Genomic DNA, 23,523 nt, shown 5'->3' with positions numbered 1-23,523 from the left:
CAAGGGTGCTTATGACAGCCAGATTCCATTATGATGTTACTCTCTTCCAGGATGCCTTTGGAAGACCATTTTTACCTTGGCCAGTCTCACGAGCCTCCCTGTCAGGCCGGCTCTGATTTATAGCGGTGCATCAGCCACACAGTTAAAAAAGCGAAAGGATATTCAACGTAAACAGAGTGAGACAAAAAAAAAATGGAAGAAAGCAGGGAAGGAATGAAGAACAGATGCCATATTTGAAAAGATAAGAAATGTTATAGTTCAGCCACACTGATAGCATTGAGGGAAACTCCAGATCTCTCTCTAATACATTACAGGACAGAACGTTCTCAACACTAAGTGTTAATGAGATTCAAGCACTAATTTTAGCCCCTGTTGACTGCTGCCCAGCTGTATGCTGAAATGCTGGAACATAATGTACATAATACAGAATTAAGAAATAAATATACAAACACATGATGAAGTGAGCTATTTAGAAAGATATAAAGAATTGCACAGCCTGAGTGAGACGGATTGTCCTTTCAGACTGCTGGACCAGATTGCGCTGCATGCTGCTGTCCATGGTGCTGAAACCTCTGCTGACACCGGGACTCGACTCCATTCACAGACAGTTGTCCATTCTCCTCAGGACCACTGGCCTTATTCACGGCCATGATTAACTGCCTCCTGTGTTCCCATGCCTATCATCAGTCTCACAGCCTCTATTAAATCTGTCAGCACCAAGGACTATAATTATTCACTCATGATCAACAGAGAATGGAAAGGACATGGACACCACGAAAGGCGCCATACGTCCCTATCTACCTTTCCAGTGATGCCTCCACCAACTTGCCATTTTTCTCTGTGTCTAATTTATTTACATATACTGTATTGTGGTCAGATGTGGAGGTGAAACACCATCCATCTTTTTATTTCCTAATGACCTGGTGTCAAATAGGCAGCATGAATTGCCTGGAGAGCAGCTGGTGTGCATTGTAATAGGGCCAGGCGATCATCCGTCAGAGGCTGTCACTGCATTTCTCATCCTTCTTTTGACAGGCTCTGTGTTGTTCTTGTAGATAAGCCATTTGTACATTTGCTCAGTATGCATGAAATGCATGAACATGAAAACGCATCATGTGTAGGCACACAGTGGCTTTAACAGTGTTTGTCATCTTTAGTGGAAGAAAAACAAATGCAGCTACATCATGTATTAGTTTACATTTCTGAGTTCTGTAATTGCTATAATTCATTTGGGTAATGGCTGCCAGTCTGCTGCGGGTGAAATTGCTTTATTTACTCTGTGGAACAACTGTGGCTGCCAGCTCAAGAGGAATCTGATTGGTCTACGGCCAGCAGCAAATGAGTACAACAGTGAGTCAGATTGTAAATCAGAGCTCAAGATCAATGTGTTCTTTAATCGCCCTTTATTTCCTATCTTAGCATGAGCCTTTAGCTCACTGGCTGTTCTACCTTCTTTCTCTATGATGCTCAAGTGTCTCAGCAGCATATCGGTGACAGCATAATTGAGTAGCGCCACCTGTAATTGGTGCTCGGAGGATGTAAAGCTGGCTGTGAGTGTGTCATCCGCGATGATGCACGGCCTGATTATTCGTTAGCGTGAAAGTAGTGATTATTTAGCCTGGCGCTGTATGAGCTGGAAAAGCACACCTGTACGTGTCAGTGTGCTTAATGGACTGTCCCACTCATTGTGCTTTATCACTGAAGATACAGGGGAGATTCTGATGGATACGCTTGTGAAGAGCAGCTTGGTTTGCTGCACGGCTTCCGTTTTGTTCTCACGTTGTTTCAGTTTATCTTTCAGCTCATAAGACTACACTCAGTATAAGATTAACCTGTGCGCAATTTGTCTCATGTTGCCTGATAAAATACAGACACTTAAGAGTGGCTCGCAGTGGTCTACCAACTAATCGTTCATCACTTCATTCATCTTAAACTTCTTTGTAGAACTGTAGAAATGTCCACACATTCAGATGCCAGAGTTTCTCTTACTTTCTGCAATTCCCCCCAAAAAACCCTGAGTTTTACCTTTCTCCACACTTCTGCCCAGGCCTGTCAGTGCTGCAGAAGGTTCTGGACACGGCGGCGGAGAGGAACTGGCTGGTGACATCGGTCAACGTGGAGACCATGACGGAGGCCTCTTTCTTGAAAGTATTCCAGGATTTGGACAAGAGGAAGGAGGGCCAGATTATCATCGACTGTGAGACTGAGAGGCTCACTGGCATCCTTAAAAAGGTAAAGAGCTTTTTGCTGTTTTTGCAGTGATAATGGATTATGTAATTATTTTTCAGTGCAATTTCAGCTTTAAGACTGCAACCTCGCAACAGAAAACAACCACGCTGTCTGTTGCACATTAGCTCCAAATTTTACAAGTTAATCAGTGAATTTACCTTCATTAATATCAAACTCGTTGTGGAATTAGCCAGCATATTAAGTTTAAAGGACTTCTCCTGAAAAATATGTTTTAAAAACACACACTTCAGAACAAGGTTGCGCATGTTTTAGTCAGATGAACAAAGGAGAGAGGCGGAAAGAGAAAGGAGGGGATTTGGATGGAAAGTGGGGGCTGATTGGTGATCTATGTTTTGTCTCCTGGAGCATCAAGGACAGCAGAGATAAATAACGCGCCATTGGCATTCGGAGTCGGAAGTTCTTCTGTGATAGGATCATCACTTACTCACCTCTATGCTGCTGGAAGGAAAAGGATGTGGCATTGCACCTGACTGTTCACTGCACCAAACAGAGGTCATCCAATCATTGCTTAGCAACCGTAACCAAGCATGGAAGGTCAAGCTTTGGATTTTACTGTGTACTGAAGCGGCGTATGTGGGGCTTTAGTGTTCGTCTGCTCTGACGTCAGCCGTCATCATTAAAATTTTTTGTTTTTTTGGTGTTGCCTCGGGGCCCAAACTTACAAAAATACCTCATGAGTTACCATCTACAACTATAAACTACTGATGAAGAATACAACAAACCATGAACTCAGAATGTGTAGGACACAGAGGGTATTATCATTAAACCTCACCACATTAGACATTTGTCATTACTGACTCTTCCACAGTCAAAACATACAGATGTAGCGGCCTCGAAATTCCCCTAATTTCATGCTGGGGCCCTGGCGGGTCCGTGACCGGTCCCTGCTCTGCAGTAGGCGGGTTCGTGACTGTAATGAGATCCCCCGCGATGACGTCATCGATGCGGGGCCAACTTGTAACGCCCCTAAGCTCCATTTGCGGAAACTACCTGCACTCGCTCGATCAGTCCACCAGGAGGAGCAGTCATTATTAGAGCTGCTCTAATGGCCACTGATAGACAGTCCATCCTATTCTAAAAACTGTTGGTGGTTTGTGAACTTCACTGCATTTGTGCATTTGAAGCGATTAACTCCCGGCACATTTCAGAGCTGAGTAAACCTGTAGTTTCACTGACACATCGCGCATCATCACCACGGGCGTCATGATGTTCTCCTGTCTGTCACTCTGTCAGGCATGTGTAGTGTCGAGCCGGCCGCGTTGTTGGCTGAAAAGTCATTATTTGCATTACAGTGTATCCTTTGTTCTAACTCAATGATTGGTCGCCAGCCAAACAGGCTCCCAGCCCCCACTGTCCCACAGACTCGCTATGGCCAGTAAAATAGGTGGAGGGCTGAGGGGAGCGCGTACCCCCAGTAATTAAAAATCAATTTGTGCCACAGATATTAATATTATGTCGCTGGCTACTTTATAGACTTCACTAAATGTTTCCATTACACTTAATTACATTTATGGATAAGTCAACTTTCCCACCTCCCTCATGCATCAAAATGTATATTATCAGTCCGACCAGGAAATCTTGCAATCGCAAAAATTAGCGCATATTCAACCAATACTAATATGACTGTCTACTGGCCGCTTCCTGGTCTATTTTTGCCGAGAGCCGCGCACCTGTTGCGGAAAACATAGGCGAGCACTGGAATCTCCAGATGACGCACTCTGCTCCTGCAGCTCCGTCTCTGTTCCAGCGCATGTAAAGTAAAATTAGGTCATCATTTTTGTTGATAATTATCAAAAGCAAACTCTATGTAAACAGATGGAGCCTGTTTATTCTTGGAGTCACAGGCTGTTTTGTAAAGCTACTTCACTTTTATGACTCAGGAATGATTTTGTAACTTTATTTTTTTTTTCGAAGAAGACAATATGCAGCAAAGGGCTGAAGACGGAATCGAACCCGTAGCCGCTGCAGAGAACTTCATACATGGGGCAGACGCTCTACCAACTGCACCAAATCTCCGCCACATGATTTTGAAATTTTGAGCTGATGCTTCTCATTCTCAAGTTAAAACTGTTTTTGTTTTTTTTAAGATGGGAACTGAATATTTTCGACTGGTTCTGTAATGTGAAGTATGGTTATTATCATATAGGAAGTGATTATATACAACTTTTTTACACGAGTTTGTTTTTTTTTGATCGCAACAATCACAAAAAAAATTCATACAGTATATTGTAAGAGAAAAACTTAGAAATTTCCTGTTTGCAAATTGAAAATATGCATTAAAACAGGCTGATGGAAACACACATTTATGACTTTTTAAAGACTTTGTGCGAGAATATTTTTCTAAGTTGATTTAAATAATCAACGTAAAATAGTTGAGTAACTGTGACTGCCTAAGTACAAATAAGCCTACTAAAGCAGATGAATGTAGTGGAGTAAAAATCTTTGCCCTTGAGATGTGTTCCTGTGAGGGACACGCCATCTCCTGGTGACACCCTGCAATTGAATGAAGAGGCGTGTTTATAGTGGATTCTGGGCACACCCCCAAGAGGAGGGGGGGACTGGTAGCTGGCTGGCAGCTGGCTGGGAGCCGGCTGGGAGCTGGATGGCCTCTGGCTTGGAGGGGAATTTCGAGGCTGCTGCATCTGTAGTTGAATAAATTCACTTTGCTCCCTAATCCACATCAGTCGGGGCGGACTGTCACAATGTCAATCGCGGCTGGCAAGATAACAATCACAACGAGCACTGACAAGAAATGTTAGATGGCGAGACACGAGTCACCAAGCCAGTGTCAAAATTTGTTTGACTTGCTGAGAATGCTCTACTTGTCACTGGTCGCTGTCGCTGGTATTAAAGACCCTTTTCACAGCAGGTATTTTGGGACGTCTAAGCAGAAAAAGCAAAGGTGTTACTAATAACATTAAACCTGAGTGAATTCCATTTAGGTGAGCCAGTCTTAGCGTCCTGCTGCTCACTGGTTCGCAGGGACACTTCATAGAGCTCGGCCATCATTAACAACATTTATTTCTGTGCTTTCCCTGCTATGACGAGTCAGCATGTCTGCCATGTAAGCTGCATATGTGCAACCGTATCTAAGGGGGGTGGTCAGTTAATGACACACATATACACACCTGGAGCCAGTTTAATACTTCAAGCAGTTTTATCTCCAGAAATATCCACACATTTCTATTGTTTTCCTTCCTGATGTCATTTGTGTGATTTATTAGTTTGCTGTCAGATTTTTTTCTTTTCCAGGATGCTGTTTATAAGAAAACACACACACACACACACACACACACACACACACACACACACACACGCACAGTCCCCATCTGTATGTGTAGGCCATGGCTGCTCTGTGTGAATGTTATTGATGGCCCTTTGTCTTCACTTAAGGTTATTGCATCAGTTCTCACCAGTTTACAGGAGCTGAGCGTGAGAAGTTCTCCATGCAGACGGCCACCATCAATCACCCACATCTGCTCCCTGCCTGTGCACCCAAACAATGGCAAACAAACACACACACACACACACACACACACACACACACACACACACACACACACACACACACACACACACACACACACACACGCCTCTTTTGCCCTTTAAACTCGCTCCTGTGCTCATCTCATTCATCTGATACAATACACAGATTTTTGTAGGATAATGTCAGTGACAGTATGCTGAGGGTGACTTCTCATATAAGCTGAGTGTCGACGCGGTTTCCTCAGAGCACATTCATCGTGACAGACGAGCTACCTCAACAACGGTGTGTTTTCCAACGGAGACGCAAAAAGTGACCTGTTCTCTTGGGGCTGAACTCTGAATGACTCTTCAGATATGCATGTATAATTAAAAGCTACTCACATCCAAAACATTTCCATTTGATGGCCCACTGTGGCAGTAATTTGTGTTATCCCCCATGTCGGGTATATTGGTGTCAGCGCCAGTGTGCGTCTCTCCTCCTTCCCTCTAGTTTTTCCTTGCCCACGGCTCGGCTGCAGGGCCCGCCTTGTGCTGGGGTCACCATTAATAACAAATGCCACCTTCTGTCATGACCTACAGCGTCTCGAGACACACACACACACACACACACACACACACACACACACACACATATAACACATGAACAAATGAGTACACTGTCCGAAGTATATACGAGGGAAAAAGCTCACCAAGTGGAAGAGGAGTGTAAAATGTGTGACGGCATGCTTAGGGCCTGAACAGACTCTTTGCAAACAGAGGACAGGGGAGGAGGAGGGAAGCAAGTATAGTACAGTATATAGTAATGTATGTGCAAATAGATGGCTGAATGCAATATTCATGATGGATAAAAGTCTGTTTTGATTTTGTAATAATAACTGTATTTTCTTGCATTTTTAAGTGAATTCATCAATTTCGCTGCTGCTCTTTAACATATGAATAGTATCAGTGGTGGGCTTGTGTGTAGTAGACAGTATGTGGTTGTTTTCATGGGAGTGGGTGTCTAGCCAGCCCTGCAGTACATAATGTCACAGTAATGCCATTCATCACTGGGGATGCAGGGCAGGAAAGGAAAGGGTATATAGAGTAGGTTATCTGTTTATATGTTGTTTTTCTACTCAGACATTAAAGCTGATCTTGGTGAAGATGGTCACATTGTGTTATATTGAATGTTCAGTGTTCAGTCCCCTTTTTCTGATTCTGTCTGTTCTGCACAAGGTCAAGTAGTGTATTCTGTACCAGGCATACTGCTGAGACACTGTCAAACCCTTTCTCTTTCTCAGGTGTGCACACACATATCTCTCCTCTGACCTTGTCTTCCAGATTGTTGAACAAGGCAAGAATGCAAAGAGCTACCACTACATTCTGGCTAACCTGGTAAGGCCTCGTCATTACATCATTGCATATTCATCTTTTTAGATTTCATTGAAAAGTTTCCACATACTTTCCTACATACTTTCATACCTTGTTCAATTTGTATTGCTGTCAAATGTGGCTTTTAGCAGGATTCTAGGCTTTCATGACTTTATTGCCAGTTTAATAGACTTGCATGTGTGAAATAATTTTGCCTAAAACTACCTGGTTTTATGTCTTTTATGTTCTCTCATCCCATTTTCCTCTTCAGCCGCATCATATATTTGTTCTCTGAATTGTCAAACCCGCAGACACAGAGCAGCACAGTAGCAGACTAACAGTAAAGCACGAGCAGGAAACCTGTGACAGTCAGAAAAGGAGATCTATGTAGACTCACAGAGACCGAAAAAGGTCAAGCTTACATCCATTAGATCTCCTTGTCTGCTGCCATTTTCTTAGCGCAAACGGTATGTAGACCCCTACAGCACTGTTCGACTCACTAAATGCAACCAAATGAAGAGAAAATTGACATCAGCAGAAGCCCTAGTAATAACAGCATTAATATGCAGCTGCTGGCTTGAACAATTTCTCACTGCTAGACTTTTAGATTGGCTCAATCTCCCTTGTCTGGCCCGTTTGCCAGATTTAATTTTAAATGATAAGGCTCGGACATTAATAACAGCTGATATGCAAAGTGGCCACAGTAATTTATAATTGGTCCATCAAAAGGTTTACCCAAAATTTGCTTTTTTTCTGTGTCCTTGCACCTTTTCCGAAATGTTCCTGATTTACTTGCTTGTGTGTACATCTGCAGCTGTGTGTGTGAATGTGAAAAAGAGAGCATGGTGCGATACAGGAAAGAAAAAAGAATTTGAGTTAATACTTAATACTTCTGTCGGAAATACCCCCCTCCATGTCCACGGCTAGTTTCTATAGTAACCTCCTCAGCTCACTGCACTGCATTAGCTCATACATGGAGCAGAAAAAAGACACAACTCGGCCTGTTCAGCTGAGAAATACGGCCATTTGTCTTTATGAAGATCAGAGAGAGTAAACAAGCGAGAGTTTGAGAGAAACGTATGGCCAAGAGAGGAGAGAGCCGGAGCTTCACATGACATGAAATAAACATCAGAGCAGAGGCGAAAGAAAAGGTGTGCGTTGTCAGACAGATGCCTGGCGAACAGAAGACAATCCAGAGGGCACCTTTCAAAAGTTTGCTCGTAAATCACAGACAAATCTGCTCTCCCTGTCTCCTGCTCTGTCTCTACTCCCACCCATTCCCACTTGTCTGCCTCTTCTTCTCCCCACGCTGACAGGCAGCCTGCGGAGGGACCGAATCTGCCTCTCGTACTGTCTGCCTTTCTCCCTCTCTGACAAAAAAGCCGTCTGCACAAAATAGTTCTGGGAAAAAAAATACAAGTAGGAGATACCATTACAGTAAATCGCTTCTTTCTCCATTCTACTCTGCCTGAGGCATCCCTTGAATTGTTCACAGTAGCCAATAAGGTTTTGATCCTGCCATTGTTAACAGTAGCCTATGAGGACTCAGTCTATCAGAGATTAGCTCTGGACTGCTTCCGCCATGAAATGAGTTTTCTTTTTTTTCCTTTCTCGCCATTCTTGCCCCTCAGGAAAGACAGAGATGAATTCTGCTCAATGGGATAACCTCTCTAAGTGAAAAAGAAGGATTTGTTATTTTCATTATGCTATTAACCCTTTCACTTTTGATGATAGAGTTAAAAACAGCCACTACAATGTAGTGCATTCTGCAGATTTAACCTCTAATGCCAGATGCCAACTAGACCACAGCTTGTGACTTCCTGAAACTCGTCGCCGTTTAGCACTAATTCAACCAAAAAGAAGTGTTTTTTCTTTAATATGAATCATGTGTAAATGATCTGTAAATTCACAAGAAATAAAAAATTGTGTCTGCTTAAAAAAAAGAAGCATTTTTGGCAAAAAGAACTCACAGATCTGAAAGCTTTTTGCTGGGAAGAATGGGTGAAAATCCCCAAAACAAGAATTCAAAGACTCGTAGCTAAAAAGTGTTTACAAGCTGTGATACTTGCCAAAGGGGGTGTTACTAAGCAGGGTGCCTGAACTTTTGCTTCTGGGCCTTTCCTTTTTTGCTATTATGAAACTGCAAAGGACAGAAATAAAAAAAGATATGCTTGCATGAAATATTAAAGGAATATGTCATCTTTAACTTTATGCTCTTTGGAAATCAGGTCATCTGTTACTCGCTTTGCTGTTCACAATAGCTCAGGTTTTGACCAAGGATACCCAAACGCACATGCCGTTGTATATACGATTCATCTGTAACGAACCACTGCTCACAGCTGAAGTCCACTCTGAGGAGTCACCTGTGACAAGGGGTTGCAAGTATTCACTGATTTGTTTAAAGGGGTCAAAGACCAAAAAGATGTGGAACCACTGATCCCTCAGATTTGTCTTGTGATGCTGCACTATACAACTGAACTGCCTGTCACAAATGAGTTTTCAAGCCAACAGGGTCTTTGTGTGGCCTCAATGGGATCGTCTCCCATGCTCATGACCTTATTCTGAATCACTGTCATTATCATTGATATTTTCAGTTTTGTAGTGTGAGCAGTCGAACAAGTGGGATTGTATCTCCGGTTGATCAAATCTGGTACAATGTCCACTGCAAGGAATGTCTGTGAAGTCCTCTCAGGACTCTGCTTTGCATGCAGTCCATGTAATCACGCACTGTTGCACATGAATTAAATCCTCATTTTATTTCCACTTATGTACATATATCTCCTTTCCTACCTGTATGTCTCAGTTCACCTCTGTCCCTGTCCACTTCCTGTCTCAGGGTTTCCTGGACATTGACCTGACAGACCTGAGGAAAGGAGGGGCGAACATCACCGGCTTTCAGCTCGTCAACAACTCTGAGCCCAGCGTCAGCCGTGTCGTCCAGCAGTGGATGGAGTTTGACAACAAAGACTCCAAAATGCCCAAGAGTGGACTCAAAGTACTGCTGCTTTGCTGTCTGATCTGTCCTTCTTCTTTTCCTTCATCTCTATAAGCATTAACACAAGAGGTCATACAGTTCCTCTGTCATGTTTAAAGTAACATGAACTAAATCATGGTTTCCGTGAAGTTGTGACAACTGAGTTTCAGGTTATGGATACCAACCAAGAGGGATGTTATTTCCCATGTCATTTAGATTGTTTGTGACTGTCAGCAGCATATTGCAAAAAGTTATGAAAGCTTTTGTATTAAATTTGGTGGACAGATACCCCTTGATCCTACCTGAGACTGGTGATTTAAATAGGATTACTACCATTAAATGATTATTGATTTTTAGCCATAACAACAACATAACCAGCTGAGATAGAGACTGATTTCAAATCCAAACATTTGTGTGCTTTACAGGGCCAAGAAATTATTTGGTTGCTAGACATTATGTCATTGAGTGTAATTTGTTTTTCATAGCTCCCCTCAGTCAAGACCTTTTTCAGTTTTCATTACTGTGTTTGCTTCTGTTTGAATTGTTTGCTCTCTCATTACAGTACACCGGCGCGCTAACATATGACGGGGTGAAGGTCATGTCGACCGCCTTCCAGAATTTAAGGAGACAGAGGATAGACATCTCTCGCAGGGGCAACGCTGGAGAGTGTCTTGCCAACCCACCAGCTCCCTGGGGACAGGGCATAGACATCCAGAGAGCCTTGCAGCAGGTCTGCGTGCAGCATATTTAGCAATGTGCTACTGCGTGCGCACACTTGCGCGTCCATAGACCCGCACACAGACTTGCACAAATGCTTGAATGGCACATTGGCTAACAGCTCCTGATTTGGGGCTGGCTGAACAGATTAGGTCTCATTCTGTCGTGTAAAGTTCACATTAAGTCGTAGGAGAGCGCTCCAGTATCAAATGTGACATCATGGCTAGTAAACAAAACCTGCAGGCAATAGCACTCAGCCGTGATCATCATGGAATATGACATCAGCAATTGAGTCTAGAAATGTAATATTTGGCAATGGAAAGAGAAATGTTGGACTGGCCGTGAGACTTACAGGGAGACACAGACACCCGCAAATGTGTGTATATCGAGGAACAAGGACAATTACTGTCTTATATTTAGAATTATATTTGCAGAAATACAGCCAATCAAAACAATCAATATATCAAATATCAGAGTCAAATACATTATTTATTTATGCTGGAATTTACATATATATACATATGGAGGTACAATAAATACACTGTACTGTATTTGTGAGGACATACATGTAATTGTGTGTGTGTTGTGTGTGTGTGTGCAGCCTGAGGCTCTGTCTGCAGAGTGGCTGTGCAGAGGCCTGCTCAGAGTCAATCTAGCCATCTGCCTGAGGATAGACTGGAGATTGAAGCCGTGTTCGCTCAATTAACTCTATCACACAGCCAAGACAAACACACTGTACACATACACGCACACCGTCTGTCATTCACTTCTGTAGGAACCCAGGCACAGTGGACATTCACAAATGAGCACTATACAAACACATGCAACCTATGCTTAACATGCACCGCATGTAAACCAGACATGCAAATGCGTGCTGCCATCACAGGCGTGAAGAAAATGGACTGTGTGAATGACATGCCTCATAGCAGCCATTATTTATCCATCTGCCAGGCAAGTGGAAGGCTGTGAGCTACTTATTCAATATCTGTGACTCCATTACAGGTCCGTATAGATGGATTGACTGGTCACATTCAATTCAATGAGAAGGGCCGCAGAACCAACTACACTGTTAGTGTCATGGAACTGGCGCCCTCTGGACCCAAGAAGGTAAGCCCACAGCCTGAGGCACCAATTTAAGATATTTATTCTTGCTCAAATACCCTGTTGAGAAACTGTGCTTGCCAGCTTATTATTGGAATAACCCTGTGAAAGGTCTGCGCCTGTGAGTTACATTGAAGAATGCTCTAAACAGGCAATTTGGGAGTAAAAAAGTTATTCGTTGACTGCAGATTATCAAGCGATGACATAAGCTGATGATGTTTAATAAAAAGTTTCATTGTGTTTGTGTGAAATCTTGAATATCTCTGGTTGTCTCAACTTAGCATGTGAAATGAACAGCAATGTAATATTTTTATGACATACTGTGTTGGTATACAAGTCTGAATGAAATAACAGGAAACTGTCTGACACAGAAATAAATAGAAAAACTGGTGCTGGTAGACAAGGCACTGAAGAGAAATCTTGATTGATTAATGAAAAACATCCTATCAAATGTTAAACTGAAAGCAAATAGTGCTTAAAAGTACTTTATTCTGAATTTTATGTACAGTACAGTCTTGTTTCAGGTAACATTCATCACATCCGATGATATTTTCTACAGTCACCCCCAAACATGTCTCAGAACATGCACGCTCAGCTGTTTCTCTGTACTGCAGCCATTTGTGACATGTATGTAGTATATATATGGGCGGTTGTGGCTCAGGTGGTAGAATGCTCGTATGAATGTGTGTGCAAATGGGTGAATGCAGACTTGTGTTGTAAAAACGCTTTTAGCGAGTGATCATCAGACTAGAAAAGTGCTATATAAATACAGTCCATTTACCATTTACATATCCTCCACGTCTTAGGTTGGCTACTGGAATGAAGATGAAAAGTACGTCACGACCGCCAGCTTCATGAGAGGCAGCAACGAGACTTACGGCCTGCAGAACAGAACTTACATCGTCACCACTATCTTGGTAAGCCGGTGTAAAATAGAGAGGTTGAGGGATTTGCGGTCCTGGTGAGATGGGAGAGACAGAGAAAGGTTGGGTAACATTTTTCATTTTCTTTTATGATAGAGTTGCTAAAAGTTCAGGCCCCAGAAAAAAAATTCAGCAGACATCTGTGATTCCATCTCCCTCCCGTCCCTCACTTCCCAACTCTATTCTGCTAACTTCTGTCTGTCTGACTGGTGCCTGCCCAGAATCAGAATCACTGTATTGGTGCAATACAAATGCAGGATTTTGTCTTCAGGACACTGAATGGCAGCCTTCCAGTGTACATATTCATCATATGTAGAAAAGATACCTCAAGGACGGCACAACCTCATGTGCAGTGTGACATGAACAAAAGTCTTGAAGCGTTATATGGAACCAAAATAGCACTGGAGACCACTAATTTCTGTGAAGCGTCAGTGTGTCTTTCCTTTCTCTGTCCTCCCATATTCTTTATTTGGCTCAGATGTCACCGTCAGGGTATTCAACGCAACTTGGCCAGGTTGTTATTGAGTGTCCTGTCCTACATAACAGACGCAGCTGCCGGACTCTGTGAAGATTGGAGAATATGGCAGCAAAGATTCAGTCTGTTCAGCTCACACGGCAGCTAGGTTATCATGACATTTTCTCAAAAGAAAGGACCATGGCTGGTAATACCTGCCTGACATACAGTTGAGGGTAATAAAGATGGTAGTTTGTCTTTGCAGGTACAGGATGTTCTCGCCGTCTGAATCTAGTTGAAAATTTAATATCAGAGAATCCTGGGATGTCTGTAGATGCCTGGAGCCCAACACTGGTTCCTTTTGTACTCATGGTATATTTTTTCAAGTGGGAATGTCTTTTACCTCAGGGAATTGCGGCCACACTGTAATTTTGTTGGACTTGTCACTGATATAGCTATCCAATATAGAGGTGAAATGTGTTTAAAAAAAAAAGATAAACTAGCTGAGGTCTCAGGTCTAGCAGGGCAATGTGTGCTGTTGAGCTCCACTTTGAGGGGCAATGGGGTAAAAGATCTCAACCATGTACTTCTCTTAAACTTACCATTCACAAGATAAAGGCTTGGGTCAAGGGGATGGAGCTGAGAGACAGTGTAGAATAATAAAAAAAGCACTGGCACTCTCCAATCTGTGCAATCTCTTTAAGCTTTCAGTCAGGGACCTTGAAGCAACAGCAAGAAACCGCTAAACAATATATCCAATATGATATGATATTAACGATGTGAATCATCAGGTAACGCTGCCTTCATGCCGTGCAGACTGTAAATACAAACACCCGAGTGCGAAAAACCATTCACATTCACATTAGCCTCAGTCTCAGTTGTAATTAAGATATGAGGAATTTCTGATGGCAACTGCATTATCCACCTGAGTGAAAGAATTGCTTAAGTGTAAACAAATTGATGATGAAATGGAGCAATAGTGAGTGGTTCAATCTAGAAAAAACCCACCATTAGAGCTCATACAATCAATTTGGCTAATTATAAAGTAGCTATGCAGTTTACGCTGTTGTTTGTACCTGATTTAACTCGATAACAGAGAGCTAAGAAAAATGTCCCCCAATAAAACTGACTAACTTAGGCTCCTTCTGCCTTTATCCTGTGTGTTTATAGGGCTAATAATGTGAGTAACCACTTTGGATTAATGTGTTAATGCATGCATATTATTAGGCAAATGTAGTGGATAAATGTTTGAAATAGCTAAAAAGTAAGGGGTGAATGGCAGCTGTACATTTGCAGACTAATCTTAGCACTGACAGTTCAATTGTGTGAAACTGCATATCAGTGTGGAACAATATCTGCTTTCATATAATAACAATATACAGGATATAGCTATTTATGTAATAATCAAAAAACATCTTGTTTAAAATGAATCAACGTGAATTCAAATGAACACATTTACAGAACGATAAAGGGTGCTGATAAAGGGCTACTTCACAGGACGTGGAGGCACATTAGACAAAAAAGGTTGTGAGCTTTGAGTACACTATGGAAAACTTAACGTGTAGTCTATTGGCATCTAATTACATTTTTTTTTTTTTTTTTTTTTTTTAAGTGAAAATCCTCATTTAAACCCAAAGGTTGCAGCCTCCCAAGAGTGTGGACCTAAAATAACTCTCTCTGACATAATCTCCTATCAGTGTCCCCTTTTCTTGGAAGATAAATTGGTTCTCTGTCTTGGAACCTAAGAGAAGAGATAAGGTGTGAACAGTTATTGGGCTGTGGGCTAGAAGTAGAGTTTTTACACCTTATAACTTCTGTGCTCACTGATTCGTTGCTCGAGGGAGCGTGCTGTTTTGCCAACATGAAGGTATCACTTTGTGCTCTCCTACAATCCCTGCTGTCCCAACCTGTGCATACAGACCAGGCCTGGGTTAACGGGAGATCCGGAGGAGTGAAGCAGAACATGTTTAATGAAGCGCTCGGGCTCGCTGTCTTCACCATTGTGCCTTTACACTAAAACCAGGCCATGACTGGAATTTTAAGATTTAGTTTTACCATGCGAGCTGCTGTGTGCAACTATTAAAGTAAGTACAGATATTTTAAGAGGCTTTCAGCAAGAAACGTAGAGCTTTTTATGTAATTTTCAAAATTTCCTTGAGGTCCATTAAATTGGTCTCATGGGAATAAAATAAATGGTAAAACTTCTCAAACATACTAATTCACACACATTGTTTTATTTTGTGTGTTTACACGTGTGTTTGTGTTCGTGCATATGTGTCTGAAATGTGTCGCTGCCCGTGTGTTTGTGTGTGTCTGTATTATATTTAACATGGCTGAGTGACAGCGGATCTCAGTGGAACTGTTCGAGGTCAATGAGACCGGAGTCCTGGAGGACGTTCTGTATGCCATGCCATGTCTCTGTGTGCACGCCCCTGTCTGTGTTCAAGTGTGTCTGTGTGTGAGGGCAACGGATACACACACGTGCGAGTATGCACGTGTGTGTATCCGTTTTTGACTGTGACTCCAAGTGCAACCCTGCCGAAGCGCTGCACGCCAGACCTCTCTCTCTGCTGTTTCCCTGGGGTGCCGTCTCTCTACCAGTGGGCCTTGGGGTTCCATGTGTAACAATGATTACCTTCACCTCAACCATAAAGAGCAGGGGAACCCAGATAACTGTAACACACAGAGGAAACTCCCAACCCCCCCATCTGTAGACCCTGTTGAAATATGATGGCAGGATTTGCTCAGCTCAGCACAGCCTTAGCTAAAAGCAGGCACACATAACAACTTGTGGGAATTGAGGCCCTCCAAGTGCTGGTGGACGATTCAGACTGAGTGGACTGGAATTCTATGTGAAAACATTTTTCTGAAAGTGTAGCAGGAACCCAGGTGTCATGTCAGTTGTAATTTCTCAGGACACCGAATCATGTGCGATGTACAAATGTCTGTATGATATAATGAGAAGAACAGCCTGGCCCTGGAGCAGAGGTCAGCAATGTCTGCTTCCTCATCTGAACATAGACAGACAGACACACACACACACACACACACACACACACACACACACACATGGATACCTCTTCATCTCAAATCCGATGTCTTCTCAGCTTTAATGATGTTATCAGTACTCCTTTCAGTGTGACAATGCTGTCATAATGATCATACTTAGGAACCTTTTGTGTTCGAATTACACACCACACCTTCAAGGAACAAAGGCAAAATAATACCTTGTAATTTCACGTAATTATCTTTTCTTTAAAACCTTTCATGGCAACAATTGTATTTTTTCTTTGTTTTGTTTTTTTTTTGTTCCCAAGGCCTCAGCTATGAACTCGGAGTAAAAATATATGTGATGAATTGCATGGAATCATAAAAGGCATCCATAACACCCCTTCCCAAATTTAAATAGTAATATGAAACTTAATTACATGCTAAAGCTTTATTATCTGCCATAATGCTGTCTTTGGCTTAATGAGCTTAACAAACTGTCCTGCTCTAAACGTAATGATACTTACATTCACAGCAGCTTTTGTCAAGAAATGATGCATATCAGTGATACATTTTGCTTGCGAAGCAGTAAAAACTGTAATTACTTAATAAACTGATATGAACTTGTTTCTGACACATGACGTAACTGAAATATGATGATCGCAAAAAAAATACAGTTTTTACTCATGGTTGCCCTACACCTAACAGGAGTCTCCATATGTGATGCTGAAGAAGAACCACGAGCAGCTTGTGGGAAATGATAAGTATGAGGGCTACATCGTCGAGCTGGCTGCAGAGATAGCCAAACACGTGGGCTACCAGTACAAACTGAAGATTGTTTCAGATGGCAAATATGGAGCCAGAGACCCTGAAACCAAGATGTGGAACGGCATGGTGGGAGAGCTGGTGTATGGGGTGAGTGGGCAAATTTAAAGTTGGATATATAAACAGACATTAACTATTAAAAGTCTAATTTGAACACTGTTAATGCTGCTGTCTTAGTATGCTGATGTGCACTTTTCTCCATTAATGAACTTGTTGTAGAGCATAAATGATCAACAACACTGTGAACATTTATTTACATGCCTGCCTGCCTCTGCGTCCCTCAGAAAGCGGATGTGGCTGTGGCTCCTCTGACCATCACCCTGGTCCGTGAAGAAGTGATCGACTTCTCTAAGCCCTTCATGTCCCTGGGTATCTCCATTATGATCAAGAAACCCACCAAATCCAAACCAGGCGTGTTTTCATTCCTGGACCCGCTGGCTTACGAGATCTGGATGTGCATCGTGTTTGCCTACATTGGCGTCAGCGTCGTCCTGTTCCTTGTCAGTAGATTCAGCCCATATGAGTGGCACGCTGAGGACTACGAGGAGGGAGGCGAGCCGCAGACTCCCACTCAAGCGTCCGCCTCCAATGGGGTGCAGCAGGGTCAGATGCCGGCGCAGCAGAACCCCAACCAGCAGAGTCCTGAGCAGACCAATGAGTTTGGCATCTTCAACTCCCTTTGGTTCTCACTGGGCGCCTTCATGCAGCAGGGCTGTGACATCTCACCACGGTAAGAAATCTGAAGCATGGCATCCACAGTGCTTTGAGCCTCTGCTTTTTGTTTGTTGGTACACAAAGAGCCATTAAGCGCCACCTACATACAATATATTTCTGTCTGCCACACCAACGCCTCAACATGCTGCGTTGCTTTCTTGTTTAACTCAGTTGGGCTTTGTTTATTGAGATTTTGTTCTTTGCCAGTCACTTGTCATACAGAGCAACGATAAAAGTTTGATGAAGAGCAGCAGGGGGAGTTTATGATGTGGTCATGTTGCAGAGTGTTGCATTCTCATTCTCCCGTCTCCAGATACTTGCTGTGGTGGTATAAACGTGCAATGAACTCTAAAGACTATAAAGAAAAGTGTTGTTGGTAGTTTCTTCCAATGTTTCAAAATTTCAAATCGGTCCCATAAGTCTGTCGATCATTGTCGATGTCAATCAACCTGTGGGTAAAGATAAATACAGGACCCTAGGCAGACTGTTATGAGGGATCCTGGTGTGAGTATGGAGTGGTACATGTTGTCTCCCCTCGAGTGCTCTCATGAGCTGTGGCATGAAACCATTCTCAAAAGGTCACCAATTAAAAATCTCATTAAGTGTCTGAAATTAGAGACACTGAGGTCGACTTTCTGAGCTTTCCAGAGGGACTAGCAGGAGGAGATGAGAAGATAATGTCAGTACTACCACTGTAAGAGCTGAACCAGCAGATACAGGTTAGGTCACGGACAGACATAGAGCTCCTTGTTTCTTTAAACATTAAGCTACGTATCCATTATGTATGGGTGCAGTGTGGTGGTGCATGTATGCATAATGCATCCATACTGCAGTCACCACACTGTGAGGATGGAGAGACTGATGCTGTCACTTCAGGGAATATTTGTGAGCAGCTTCGGATGAGAAACTGAAAAGTTGCTTTTGTCACCATCCCAACATACCATTTAAACAACTTGCTGGAAGTTAGATGAGAAGATTGATACCACTGTCATGACTGTGTGGTAAATATTACGCTGGAGAACACAGACAGAAAACACTCACTAGCACCTCTGAAGCTCATTAATGAACCCATTATATCTTATCTGTTTAATGTGTTTCAAAATCAAAGCATAAAAACAGCAAGTTGTGGGGGGCTTTCCATTTTTTTATGGATTAAAAGAGGCAGTAAACAGTATCTAGGGATAATGTTGTCAAGCTATCCCTTTAAAAGATGATTCACTCAAAATTCAAAAAAAAAAAAAAAAAAAAAAAAACCAAGACAGCCTTTCTCACTTATCTCGGTTTTGATTCCCTCAGGTTTTGAGATATCATCCACCCCAGCACAATGGAAAGAAATTTTGTTTCTGGTTCTCACACGATTAAAGGTGATAATAAAAAAATCCAGAAACAATCTCTGGTTATTCAGGATAATCAAATAGACTCTAAAGTGTTTTTCACGAGGATCATAACTATTACTTCATATCCAGAGTATTTAGGACATTGTGTTATGTGACTGTTGAATATTTTAATGTAATTTTTCAGTGCTGACAGCTCCACAAATCAAGTGTCACTCAGCTCCGTTGTACATTGGAATATCTCAGACATGGTTCCCTCAAAGCCTTAGATATCACGAGAGGTAGGGTAGAAAACATGTTTTCCAGTAATTTGGGCGAACAAACCCCAGTGTCCTCCACAGTAAGCCGATCAGAGACCAACAATAGGAGACATGTTGTGCTGCGGAGCTCTCAGGTCTGAATGCGATTATTTGTTTCGTGGGGTGTTACCGAGAAACAGCAGCAGTGCTCAGTCAGCCTTCCCTGATTGAGTTGCTGAAGGTTAAAGAAATTATTGCGATGCGCCACATTCCATTTTTGTCTTGGGTTCCATCTTGTGACATTTACAAAATGTATTTTCATTTTGCTGTTACCTCATACAAATATCAGAAGGGAGAAAATCTCTGCACCTACAAGCCAGCGTGCTCCATGTAGACGCTCAGCAGTACATGATGTAGGTACTGGAGCCTTACTCCCACGGGCCTTCACCTGACATTTACCATTTTCTGCCTGGAGACTCCACTGTGCTTCATGCAGGATGAAACCCATTGTCCCAAGTGGTCTTCTTTTACAGCCAGCAAATACATCTGCAATAACTATTGATTTCCTTTTTACGCCTTCCAGAGACAGAGAGAATGTCACCATGAATCCGCATATTGTTCACTCCCTGTGGTGAATCTTTGTGTGCGTGTGTGTATGGATTTATGAGTATGTCTCCGCATGTGGGCTTGACCACACATGGGTTCAAGCATATTTGCACAGTATTTGCATTTGTTTTGCTTGGGGTAAAGCAGCCTCTGCTGATGCAAGACCTTTCAGTGACAGATTAAGAGGACAAAACAGATTGTCTGTGTACTTGCAGCAGTTCTGTTCAGATCACCTTTGAATACAAAGCAGTCAGTTGTAAGACATATTTTATTTCATCATCAGTTGTAAAAACTGTAACAAGTCTCCTGGCCTGAAGTTCCATTTATCTACAGATAAAACGTACGTAAAATGTGACATAGTAGCAATAAAATAGAGTTTTATTTGCCTGGTAACAAGAACAATTTTCTTGTTGAAAGTGCACTTGTTCATTGAAGTGCACACAGACATGCATTGGTGCTTCAGTATGTTCTCATTTAAATTGGTTTCAGGTAGAACAGCTGATTTCCTTAGTGTCATCGGTGAAGGTGGCAGCTGTAAGGGCTCATATCCTCCAAGGGCTTGAGTTAAATATCTTGCAATGCCCCTTCAAGGTGACTCTCAGTGTCTCTTTTTGTGTCACTGGTGAAATGCTGTTTGGGGTCAGTATGGCAGCCTTAACAATCCACCGTAAGTCGGTCGGCGTGTGCAGCAGTCCACGGGGTAGCGATCAGCATGGTTGATTCTGCTTGGTGTCTTGAAAACCAACACAGTGAATGTTTCACCCCACTGAATGCTGCCCTGAAGGAAACATCTTCCCCTTGAAAATTTGGGTGACCTAGTTGCTGTAGTTAGCACAGCATGTATTAACACACGGAGGAGCATGTTGATGTATCTCCTAAAGCGTTTTGAGTTCCTCTGCTGGATTTAAAAGATGTAACAATGCTGCTTGTGTTTTGCCAGATGCAGGCAATAATCCTCGTAACCTCACATATTGTATTGTTGGGCTTTCTTAAGAAGCAGCGTACATTTCATTTTGACTACTTGGATTTAAACAAATGTTTTGGGGTTTTTTTTGTTTTATTTGTTTTTTGTCCAGAAAGGCTTTTGTGAGAACATTCTTGTTCTTGAATGCATGTGAGCGTGGGCTCATTTCTTCAGATTTTTTTTGGCCTAAGCACATTTACAGCTTGTGTTTATCCTCTTTCTCTTAACCAATTTCCAAGTGTGTAATTACACCTTTTTAGAATTTAGTGTCATGCTATCATTTAGTTGTAATATCACAACAGTTTTCAGAAAATGAATATTAAGCACCATCAAGGAAATATAGTCAAATCAACATAAGTTGTCACAGGTGAGTGTTTATAAAGTAGGATACTATGAAAAACTGAAATACATGAAAATACTCCATAACACATGGTGGCTGACAAAGGCAAAAGCATTGCAAAAGCCCAAAACATTTTCATTGGTAGAAATGTGCTGCAGCTTCAGAAATGATACAGATTCCTGAGCATGAAAATCCAAAACGAACACAACATTAAAAGCAAGAAGTTTGTGTGTTTTCCATGTTGTATCTTTTCTGTATTTGCAGCATGGTTGCTTTTAATGTATTGGTTTTAGCTTTCTGCGTTTTTTTTTTTTTGTTTGTTTGTTTGTTTTGTTTTGTTTTTTCAGTACATTTCTGTTGTATTTGTTTCTTGCTCTTGCAGTGCGTTTGTCCTTGTCGGCCATCATATGAACAGCTTTCAAATAAATGTTGTCGAGTGAAACGTCCAACATTTCCCTCTAATATGTAACATAAAGTGTGGTGTTAATTTTCACTACAAATACTTCAAAAGTGTATGTAAGTTTAGCATTTGGTGAAATATTACTTTTCTATGGAGCCCCAAAATGTATCTAGCTGAGAAGCGGGTGCAATCTTTAAGCCAAATAAAAGGTTTCTGTGTTTCTCAGATAAAACATCTGCACAAAAAAGAGCAGACTTCTAAATTTATGAATTCAAAAAGTCTGTATTGGAACAAAATTAAACCCCAATAAAACTTATTATTATTCTTAAAATCAGAATGATAAAATAACATTTTCCAATAATGAGTTTGGTTTTTAGCATTTCTGAAACTATTTCACTAATTCTTGATTCATTTATATATTTTACACACATCAGTCAAGTGATTATTTCATATATTCTTAGTTTTTCATTCACATTTTTCAAGCAGCTGCTTGTAAACCCATCATCGCTGTGCCTTTATAGCTAACAGGTGAGAACAGAATGTTCTGGAGGTGCGTTCAGCGCAGCGGTAGGCAGCTCAAAGCACTCTTTATGCCTCTTCATTTAATCAGACACAAAAAGCCAAGGAGCAGCGCTGACGATCCGCTCTGTCCTGGATTAATCAGTAGGCGTGTTTAATTTCCCTGTCTGCCTGTATGTGTTATAGACTGATTCTATTAAAAGCAAACACTTATTGCCATTTTCTGTCTGCTGCCTAACAGTATCTCTGCGTCAAGGTTTACAGGCAGCTCTGTGTGTGCGTGGGTGTGCATAGGTGCATGTGTTCGTATAGTGTGTGTATGTCTGTATGTATAGTAGGCATGTATTCATATGTTGATGTGATGCATTAATGTGTACAGTCTGTGTGTGTGTGCGTGCGTGCATGCGTGCGTGTGCGTGTGCGTGTGTGTATTAGCCACCCTGCTCCCCCTGCTATTTATTCTCTGTGAAACCTTGTTTACTGTGCTCTTTCTAAATGTCACCACTGTCAGTCAGGCCCTCCCATAAGCCCCCAATTCGTGCTGTTGGGCCCTCCCTGTGTTTATCTCTGCAGACAGGTGGACTCTCAGAGTGATCCTCCCCCATCCCCAGACTTCTCCGTCCGTCCATCCATCCATCCATCCATCCATCCATCCATCCATCCATCCATCCATCCATCCATCCATCCATCCATCCATTGACTTCGTCTCAACTCACCTCCTTTCAGTCGTCCTCTTTTCTCATCTGCTCTGTACTCCGTCCTTTCCTCTGCATCTTCTGGTGGTTTTGTTTGATAAAGAATTTATCCTGCGTGACATGTCCCCTCTCATCCCATGGCTTCTCATGCTTCCTGTTTCACCTGGCACACCTATCTGTACCAAACAGCTGCACACACAAAAACGCACACTGTGGGAGTGTGATTTTATCCTTTTTCACACTGATAACAATATGTGCTTTTGTTTGGCTTTGGTATGTTGTACAGTAGTCACTGCGTGCAGCTTCTGGGATCAGAATCAAAAATGCTGATCACATCCAGACAGATTTTAAAGCCTTGAGCTTGGATTTGAAGAGCTTGTGCAATATTTAAAGATGTTTTTGTCCCAATTAACGAGGGACTTGGTGCTCAGAGGTGGTGCAAAGAACCTATTGTATTTGTAGAGATTATTACTTTTCTGCAGCTACTTTTTCAATGCAATTTTGCAAGGCTTTGGGGTGCTCGAAAGTCATAAAAATTGGAGCACACTTCATAGCTGGCAAAAAAGTTGTGCAGTGATTGGGCTCCAATGTGGCCAGCAGGCTCCTCAGCTCCACAAACACAGCGAGGTTTGTGCTTTGATGTT

General features: G+C 42.1%; 1 protein-coding gene across 1 annotated transcript in view; it reads left to right on the top strand.

Moving 5' to 3' along the window:
* Positions 1-23,523, top strand: part of gria1a (glutamate receptor, ionotropic, AMPA 1a) — a 69,488-nt gene that overhangs the window by 18,143 nt on the left and 27,822 nt on the right. Inside the window, 8 exon segments of the mRNA XM_070963476.1 lie at positions 2,048-2,232; positions 7,057-7,110; positions 9,923-10,081; positions 10,623-10,790; positions 11,780-11,884; positions 12,685-12,795; positions 16,952-17,158; positions 17,353-17,798. Of these exon segments, the coding sequence (XP_070819577.1) occupies positions 2,048-2,232; positions 7,057-7,110; positions 9,923-10,081; positions 10,623-10,790; positions 11,780-11,884; positions 12,685-12,795; positions 16,952-17,158; positions 17,353-17,798 (1,435 nt within the window).

Source organism: Chaetodon trifascialis, chromosome 5, assembly GCF_039877785.1.
Source record: "Chaetodon trifascialis isolate fChaTrf1 chromosome 5, fChaTrf1.hap1, whole genome shotgun sequence".
NCBI lineage: Eukaryota > Metazoa > Chordata > Actinopteri > Chaetodontiformes > Chaetodontidae > Chaetodon > Chaetodon trifascialis.
This window is presented reverse-complemented; position numbering and strand designations above follow the sequence as displayed.